The 9,934-nt window shown below is 36.4% G+C and overlaps 1 protein-coding gene across 1 annotated transcript; it reads right to left on the bottom strand.

Annotated features, from left to right (window-relative positions):
• Nucleotides 1-2,766: 2,766 nt before the first annotated feature.
• LOC145205164 (fibrillin-3-like) lies at nt 2,767-5,506 on the bottom strand. The gene is made up of 5 exons (XM_080077820.1): nt 5,381-5,506; nt 5,019-5,114; nt 4,165-4,242; nt 3,817-3,912; nt 2,767-3,276 (listed from the first exon to the last, which is right to left on the bottom strand). Exons 1-5 carry the CDS (start codon nt 5,418-5,420, stop codon nt 3,152-3,154), a joined length of 435 nt encoding a protein of 144 aa, XP_079933946.1. The 5' UTR covers nt 5,421-5,506; the 3' UTR covers nt 2,767-3,151.
• Between the last annotated feature and the right edge of the window lie 4,428 nt (nt 5,507-9,934).

Here is a 9,934-nt window from a genome sequence, read left to right as displayed (position 1 = left end):
ATCTGTTGAAGACGCCCGCGAGCCAACGTTTTTTTGCAGTTTTTTTTTCGCCACAACCCAAAACCTTAATTCATATTATGGCGGACCAAACCAAAAAAAATTGAAGCAACAGCTGCGGGCCACTTAAAATGCAGGCGCGGGGTGCACTTTGGACAGTCCTGCTGTAGTAAATTGATTACAATGGCTTAACAATGCAGGTCATAGAACTGGCTGCATTATCACGGTTAGCCCAAGTTCTTGTTCAAAGACTAAGAAGAACTCTGTGGTGTTGACGTTGTTCTAAAAAGTAACAGGAGTGTATCGCGTTACAAGCATAACTTGAAACAGCCACATACATTTCAAGAAGTTTTTCAAAGGGTGTAGTTTCAAGATTGCAACTTAAGTACGTCGGTACAAAAAACGACTGTCGTAAGTTTGTACAGCTTTAAATAATGCAACAAAAATCCTCACGTTGACATGTTTGACAAAAACACGTACAATCGTACTTTGAATTGGATTGATACTTACAGAAAAGAAAATTGAAAGTGCGCAATGAGAATGGTTAGCAACCAAGAAATCACGTTCTTTAAGATATCATTTCATTGTTTGTTCCTATAAAGCAGGGGTCGGCAACCTTTTGCATACAGCGGGCCAAAACTGAGATTTGCCAAGTCGCGGCGGGCCGTATTCTTTTTTCTTATTAAATTGCGTTTAATTCTAGTCATGGTGTTGGAACTCCCGAAAGCAGCTTATTTTGATTGGGTTGTCCCGGTATTTGGCAACGTTTATTTGGCAAAGCAGTCGACATCGGAAAAATGAAAGAAAATTGAAATACGATACGGCGAAATTACCGGTACTTTAATTCCTAAATCTTTTTCACACTTGTAATTACAAAAACTCGATTTAAGTGATAAAACTGCCCACCACGACAATAAATAAAAAACAGTCACGACAATGAAAGTTTAAATTGCTGAATTCGAATGAAGTATTATGTTGAACTGAGAGCACCGAGGTGATTTTAGCATATGGTGTTAAGTAGTTGTTTTCTGTAATTTGGATCGAGGGGCGTTGGACCACTTTTCGCCGGTTGTGGTACAAAGTATTTGCGACCCACCGCTAATTAGGGAGCTTGAATCACATCGTTGTTTGTTTTTTTTGCAAGAAAAACAATTGTGACAACACAATAACAACAACGGATGTAATGTGGGAAGTTTCCAAAGGGGTCGCGGGCCGGATAATTTTGCTTGGCGGGCCGGAGGTTGCCGACCCCTGCTATAAAGCTCACCATAGGCCCCGAGCAGGCGGTGGCGGGGTGGCGCTTTGGTTTGTTTGCAGCGGTATCGTGCGAGACATAGTCAAATCTGAGAAAAATTAGGAACGATTTGCTTTTAAACAAGCGTGCTGGCGAACAAGCAACAAAAAACTGCATCCTGTTTTGGTTAGTGCCTTGTTTATGACGCCAAACACACAATTGTTGCCAGTGAATGTTTGGCAATTATTGTGTACAATTCGATTGTACTGTAACAAATGGTTATTTTAGGTGATACAGAGTAACAACAATGTGAAAAAATATAAACGCTGCTACACCAATCATAAAGGTTACAGCAAAGTGTTCCAAAAAATGTTATTTCAAAACATCTTTTTTATGATTAAATTACTTTTCAACTCCGTGTATAGTGTTCCTAAATCTTTTTTATGATTTTGACAAACGCTGCATTCTATTGTAAGTTAGTTGGGAATTTAGTTTGAGCTGATGTGTTTGCACATAAAATGACGTCATACTTTAAGTCCGCCACCTTGCATTTTTGTAAAACCCGGCGCCTACAAAGCTCACTTTACAATACTAGAAGATTGGACATGCGGTAATTGTGACGTCATAATGAATATTTTTCTGCAGCGTTTGCTTGAGTAAACCGATTTAACGGAACCAGCAGTCGCAACAGATGGCACATATGCAAGGGGGCGAAACAACGACAGTTGGTATTATCCGGCAAGGTCATTGGTGCGTTAGTGCTGTAACGAGAAAACCTCTTCACGACGATTCTCGTCAACGGATTAAAGAACGCACGATCCCCGTAACAAGGTCACAATCGATAATTACACATAGAGGTTACCCAGCACATTGTTTCAAGCAATCGTTTCTAATTCCTTAGAGGCGATTGTATGCTGGGCAACGACTGCTTTGTCTGGAAACAATAGCGCATAGTCGGTGATAACAATCTGCGTGAATCGATGCATTGTTTCGACTGACTGAGTGGTTTCTTATTGTTTGTGCCGAAAGTTTTGGCTTACAAGGCCCAGAAAGAACAAAATGAGTTAAAACGACGCCTAAAGGTTGTTTTAAATCATTTCTTAGAATGGTACTTTTGAAAAAAGTTTTAATGTTTCATGAGGCAAACCGAATTGCCATCGAGGCAAGGCTGCTACATCAGCAGCATAAATAGAAAACGATTAATTTCCTGAAAACAAACGGGAAACAATTTAGTTACCAATACCGTTTTGTGCTTTCAACTGCACGAAGCTACTACTGTACCAAAATATGACATTGGTTATGACAAGGTCGCACAGTCGTTGCGCAGTAAATTCCGACTGTCCTTCTGCCTTGTGCATCCTGGTTACACAAACCGTTGAGTTAGTTAATTATTAATTCATGGAAAGCGCGCGGCCGGTTTGGACCCGTAACATCGAAGCGCATGACCTGCACTAAACGAATTTCTTATCCCAAGCATATGAAAGGAAACTTTTTGCGTGTATATATGGACATGTGTCAAAATAAAACAAACAGTGTTCCCAAATTCAAATTTATTTTTGGATTGATTGTTCAAAATGCAACGAAATTACATTTAAGAGAGCACCTTCCTGACAAAAGTGTGAACAATTTCAGGATAAAGATATTAGTAACTCAGAAAAAGTTGTGTTAAAACAAATACTTTTGTAATAAAAACATTTTAAGGTTTTAAATTTTCTTCCACTAATAACTAGCAGTAAGCAAGAAAGGGTAGCCTTTAATAAATGATTGCTGATTTACCAATTGCAGAAACAAATGCTGCAAAGATATTTGGTAAAAAAGCTGAAGCTTGTTTGATTTTTCTCCTAGCAGGTGTAACAAATTACAAAATGTGGGACATACGACAGTTGCATGCATTAAAAATCCTAGCTAAGACATGTTATTTTAGAGAGCGACGGGTGTGTTTTGTCGCCTCTTGTACCAGACTGAGCCAAATCCACAAAGAGTAATAGAAACACCAATGACAACAAATGCTCCAAGTGCACCAAGAAGTCCACGCAGACGAATATCTAAAACAAAACCATAAATTGTGTTTTCGTTTGGAAGACGGAAATTAAAATAGGAAACATAATAGAGTCCACATGTCATATCTGTATTTCTGATCAACACATATTAGATAATATAGGGTTATTGCAAAGGTAACACTTAAAGCCATACCAAACAAAAATGTTAGAAGATTATCTGTTGTGTGCATTTTATTGACCATATGTTGTTACAAGTAGCATTTCAATACTTCAGTGTCTCAATAAGTCTTTAAGTTTTCTTGAGTACAGGGCACACAACCTGCAGCCATACAGCCACAGAAACAAATTTATGCCCCTGTGCATTCATTTAACAGTGATTAACAAATTAGTCACTTAAATATATGAATAAAATAAGGCTTCAATGTAAACTTTTGGACATGAACCAGTAGATGAAATATTCGTACAGTAATTCTTTATCTTACAACTATAATTTATTACCAAACAAAACTTTTGGAGAAATAGGGACTTGTGATGCAACAGTGGATTGCGAAAAGGTTGTGGAAACCTGGTTTAAGTTCAACTAACCTTCACAGTTGGGAGAAATCTTTGAAATGTCACCGCAGTTTCCACAAAAGTTTGGGGCAAGGCACTCTCCAGATCCACATCCACCCTTGCAGATAGCTAAAAGAAATACAATCAAGCAAGGAAAAAAAAGGTCATCCACCTAAAACTATTGACATGCTAAAGTGATTGGCCTGAACCTCATCATATTTTGGTTAATATTTTTCCAACATAATAAACTTTTGAAAGGATAGTGAAGATGTTGGTAGTATGGGTGGCAATAGCCTTGCAAATAGGCAAAACTTTTGTTCTGCAAAGTGGTTCATTTTCCTGTGCGAAATTCCAAGTAGTAGCAAGCAAACTATTGCTTACCTTGATCACATAATTCACCAGTGTATCCTCCAAGACAACCCTTTGCACATTTTCCAGTGTCCACATTACAAATGCGGGCTAAAAACACATTTTAAATTTAAACAACTTAAAGATATCACATGAATAGCACAATAATTAGTGATGGGACGGGTACCTGATACCCGGTACTCGGTATCGATGGTATTGAATGATTTGAGTGGTATTGATACTCGTACTCGGTAAATATTTTGTTTCAGTTTTCGATACCAACACTTATTTGGCGTCGGTTTGTGCCACTGAATAAGTTTAAATCAAAGATGAATTAAGAATCGTTTGTCTCCATTGCTAAACAATGGTCTTTATTGCATGACAACTAACAAAAATGCAATTGTTCGTGCACAATCGTATTTTTTTTGTCTTATCTGTGATGTCACATGCTTATGCGCAATTTTGCATATCTAGCTAAAATCCTGCAATCTACTTTCGTTTTTCTGAAATACACATTCAGGCTTTGGGACCGCGAGCCCTCGAAATAATGGTGAAGGGACCATTTGGAAAAAATAATGAAAAAGTTTGAGAACCACTGATCTATATCAAGCACTTTTTAGGTCTATTTTAGACAAAAAGTGTGAATTTATAAGGCTTTAATAGACCACAAAAACAGTTAAAAATATATAGTTTTTTTTATTTTTTACAGGTAAAAACTTTCGCGAACAGTTGTTTAATTTAAACAGTACAGTTAACCTAAACAGCAAACCTAACCTAGCATTGGGAAATTTAACAGACAATCAGAAAATCCTACACAAACCATTAAAAAATATATATAATGTTAAAATAATTTTTAAAAGGTAAAATTAATACTGCTATTGTCATACCTGTTGGATCTTCCACAAAACATTCTCCACAAATATTCAAACAATCTGCACCCCATTGGTATCTTGCACATGTTGAATTTTGAGCATTTACGGCCTCTATTGATAATATACAAGAAAGATTAAATTCACAAGAAATACATCAAAAATATATTGTTAACATAACTGGTGTTGTTAGATGCAAAATACTGTATAAAACAAACAATGGAGACATTCTTTTTCCATAGTACTTGTTTGCAGCTAAGTTGAAACCTAATTATTATTTTCATTTGCTAATTTTAAGTTAAATGCTATATTTCTACAATTTTGCAACTACGATAGTTGGCATTTGTATCTACTGAAAGTAAAAAAAATCAAACACTTACCAAAAAAAGCAATGAGAGATATAAGAATTAAAACCTTCATTTTTACTTCAATATTTTCAAATATTGTTCCCGTAATTAAATGTTTCGATTTGATATCTGTTTAAAAACATAAAACAACTCAGTAAACCTAATGATCCTTCAAACCAACAGCACCTACAAAGCAGTACTGCTACACCTACAGCTACTACGGTTACTGTGTGACGAAATAATAAATTACTCCCTTGGGCGAAACGCCGATGCAGCAAAAAAAGTAGTTTTCCATTGACCTCCGATTCGATTCGTCATTGGTTGATGCTACACACGTGACTGACCAAATTTTGGAGACAAGTGGGCGCTCTTAAGAACGTTTTACATCGACATCATACGTTGGTAAAGAAACGAGTCAGGCAAATCTTATTTTCGGAATCAAGTCCCAGTTTTTTGTCTAATAAAATCTTTTTTGTTTGTTTTTGTTCAAACGTGCAACTGCTTAATTAATTTTTCACTGATAATGGCAAAATTGTTGTCCAAACGTTTTTATAACATATTGACGCTTAACTGTGTTTAATTTTGTTTCAACGCCTTGATGCACATACGTTCATGTACCGTTTTACTTTTATTTTTTGGGCTGAAACAAATAAACATGATTGAATGATAGACTGGTCTTGGTAGGAAACGTGTATGCCTACTTGTATGTTTTGTTTATAAGCTGTTCAACTTTTTGCAGCATATAGTAACAATTAGTGCTCTTCTAGGAAACTTTTATTGTAAAATAATCGATGCTTTGACGTGTGTGGCTATTTTAATGATTTATTCTTTGGGATATATTTAGTGCATTAAAATGTGCCGTTATCGCGATGAAGGCATGTCCTATGGGATGTCGAAACGTCAGTTATTTTATAATAAAAACCTGCAGGAAGAGAAATAACTGTTTATGCATTATGCATGGCAGTAACAGCAGTGAACTAGTGATTTCAAAATTTATCCAGTCAAAAGTTGTACCCAAGTACCCAAGTCGGTCTTACGGTTGCGTATAGGGTTCAACAAAAGGTCTTAAAGGTGATGACGTGCAAATGAGCAGTTCCTTTCACACTCAAAACGTGCTAATGAACAAAAGGTAATTTTACAATTGATAGACAGACAGCTGGGATAGAGCCGTGTGCTAGAAAAACAAATATCTCTGGTATGCAATACGTGGGTCACGCATTCCTTTCACTATATAGTCCAGGGGTGTCAAACTCGTGGGGTTCGCGGGCCACATTGCAGTTTGGGATTTATGCCGAGGGCCGCATGTGATTTTTAATCTGGTTTTGTACACTTAAACAGCCTTTTCGCTACGACGACCGCATTGCAGATCCCTATTTCACCAACAGCCGCCAATTATCTGCTTGTTTTTGTTTAAAAATTACAAGAAAAAGGTTTATATCATATATATACCATATATTGACGCCCCAAAAGCCCAGATTAATTTCCAACTTAATATACAGAATAGGCTCCACAATGTGAAGACCAGTTTTACTCTATTATTATGTCATAATCTACATTGTGACGCTTTTCGTACCTGCTTTTTCGCATTGTTTGCACACAATAGGCCTACAAAAAAGTCGCATATGGCTGCTAGGCTGCTAATACTCGTTTCAGTAACACAAAATCTGTTTAGGGCAGTTTGAAAATCAAAAGTTTTGGCAAAGGAGTTTTAATTACATCACGCCTGCCAGTACATATATTTTAATGTGACCGTACGGCTGCGGGTTGTACACCCTTGACTGAAACGATTTAAGTACTATCGTTGCTATTTATAACATTTGTATGCATAAATTAAATTTCGGTAAACGTCTGTTTAGCTTTCAACTTGAAAAGGAAGAAAAATTTAGTATAATTAGATAAAAATCTGACAAAATACTACAATTGTTGTTGACTGTTCGTGGGCCGCATTGGAGGGCTTCATGGGTCGCATGCGGCCCGCGGGCCGCGAGTTTGACAGGCCTGATGGTGGGCGAAACGTCAGCGAAAATACAAGTTATGGATAGAAACAACTAGTATTTTTGTTTAACATTACACCAGTTGAACGACATTTTTGTTAAAAAAAGGCCTGATATAGTCGATTATGTATTTGCATAAATATTTTGTCACACGTTGTCGCCAAAGAGTTAAATTTGTTTGGAATTCGTAATCGCGTGTGTGTCCGAGGCTTATGAACCAACTATCTGTAAATGTATTATTGAAGTATCTTAAAGACACAAAAATAATAATGTTTGACATTGTTTGTCCTTCAAAAACATTTTTTCTGGTTTTGTCATCTTATTGTCAGGTAAAAACATAAATGCGGATGCTTACGACGCGTAAAATATATTCTATTCTAAAATCATTACAAAACTCCGCACTTTGCACAAATACAACACACTGCAAATAACGCACGTTTATGTCGATTTTAAAAAAAAATTCACAGTAATGTAGCCAGGCTTTCAATCAGAGAAAAATATTTCATGGATGAAGCAATGACGCGGTATTTGGAAATGAATAGGCCGCTTTGTCATGGTTTTCAAATGAAGCCGGTAGGCTACACTCCTGTTTAAAGAATTTTGTTAGCCAAGGTGGTGATACAGCTAACTTTTCAATTATTCTCATAATGTTTGAGCTTAAAGTTATACGCATTATTTGCTCATATGATCCACAATGATTCAGTATAATCTATGTATACTTACAGTATTGCAAATGCATATATGTATATATTATGACACAAATAAAGTTACATGCTTTATTATTGAAACGTTTGGGCAGTGTTTCGCAAAAAAGGTAAAAAATATATTATCACAAACTTACAAAACAACAATAGACTGCCCATAATCTAACCTTCAAAAGTCTGTATTTGTAAATATAAACCACTTTTGTTAAAAAAACACGCTGATTAGCACTCATTCTTGGTAAAAAAAGATCTCCCGTTGAAATTTTCTGATTATTAGCGGTAGCCTAATGCATTTCTAATACTTAATGCATTTCTAATATTTCTAATAACCTAATGCATTTCTAATATTTTCTAATACATTTCTAAAGATGCGATTATTTCCCACATTGCACCAGTAACTTGTCATCACAAATGCTATCGTAACACCATTCAAACGAAAATGTGCACTATCAAGCATACTTGACAAGGTAAATTATATATAACTACACAGATATGTCGATATATATAGCGCCAAATCACTTCAGTGACCCTGCAAAGTCAATTGATAAAGCAATATGTACGTATAGAAGGGTCGACGTTGCTAAGAAGCGTGCGTACAGTTTCGGCACGTAAGAATCCCAAAAAAGGGAATTTAAAATTCTTAAACCATAAGCATTTATAAAATTTGAAGTAACGTGTCACGTCGTGCAGCCTACTTCACTTTTGCTGAATGGGATTCGCTCATGAAGTTGACATTTGCATTAGAAAATGTTTTGTTGTCGTTGGACTTGACATTATAGCTTAATGGTTCTCAACCCGTTTTATTGTCTGGACCAAAATGTAGTTTTTTACTGTGTGAGGAGCCGCAAAAAAACGAATGCAGGATAACAGCAAACAACAAGAATCTGAATAGTTCCTTATGTCAACAACGCTTTTTTCAGAAGTTTACTGATTCTGATTTATAAGACACAATGCAATTAGAAATTACCTTTGTAGGCTACGGTATTGTTTCGGAAATATATTAATTGGGTTGAATATTTATCATAGGCCTATTTAAGTAAGCTATATTGTAAACGTTTATCAATAGTACCTAAACTTCGAAACACCGATTTTTTAGCTATCGTAGCTTTTATGGTGATGATAATCTTTAGTGATTTTCTGAGTCTCGGCGAGGGCCGCAAAATAAGTAATTGTGAACCGCATGTGGCTCTGAGAGCCCGCTGTTGAGAATCACTGCATTACCCTATACTTCAGAAAAGGCATGAAGATTCACTGAAGCTTCGAGCACCACAAGGACTAAGCGGTCTAATCTGCTTCTTAGAACACAAAATTGCCTAGTCATGCCTAAAGGTGATTTACCTCGACCATAAATTTCAACTTGATTTGACGGGAAGAGCACTCAACGTACGCGTTCAAGTCATGTTTGTTCAGGCACTGCTCAGTGGCCATACGCGAGAGGTGGTGCAATAAAGAGAAAAAAGGAGTGTTGCGCATCATGATTCAGCAGATTTGTTGGCACAATGATAAAAATGTGTGCGAGGTTGCAAGTAGCATATAAACGTGTTTGGCCCTCATTTATCACACAAAAATTTGGCGACCTATAAAAAGCTTGATGTTGATGTAAACTGTCTGTTTTCTCGTTCTGTTAAATAACTGAAGATTGTTTTAAACGTTTAGTGCTTGTGAGATTTGTTATTGCAGATATATTTAATTAAACAGCTAAATGTTGTTGTATGAGCTATTTACAGGATAGCCTTATTTATAATAAATGTAATTAACGGATATAAGCTACTTAACATGTCCTTGTAATAAACCTAATTTTAATTTATAAGTGCTCTGCCTTATTACCTCACTTCGAGGTATGCGCTATGTGGTGCTACGCAACACCGGTCCAAGCTACTACGCGTGAG

Source organism: Phallusia mammillata, chromosome 8 (genome assembly GCF_965637545.1).
Source record: "Phallusia mammillata chromosome 8, kaPhaMamm4.hap1.1, whole genome shotgun sequence".
NCBI lineage: Eukaryota > Metazoa > Chordata > Ascidiacea > Phlebobranchia > Ascidiidae > Phallusia > Phallusia mammillata.
The sequence above is the reverse complement of the archived record's forward strand: the minus strand, read 5'-3'. Positions and strand labels throughout refer to the sequence as shown.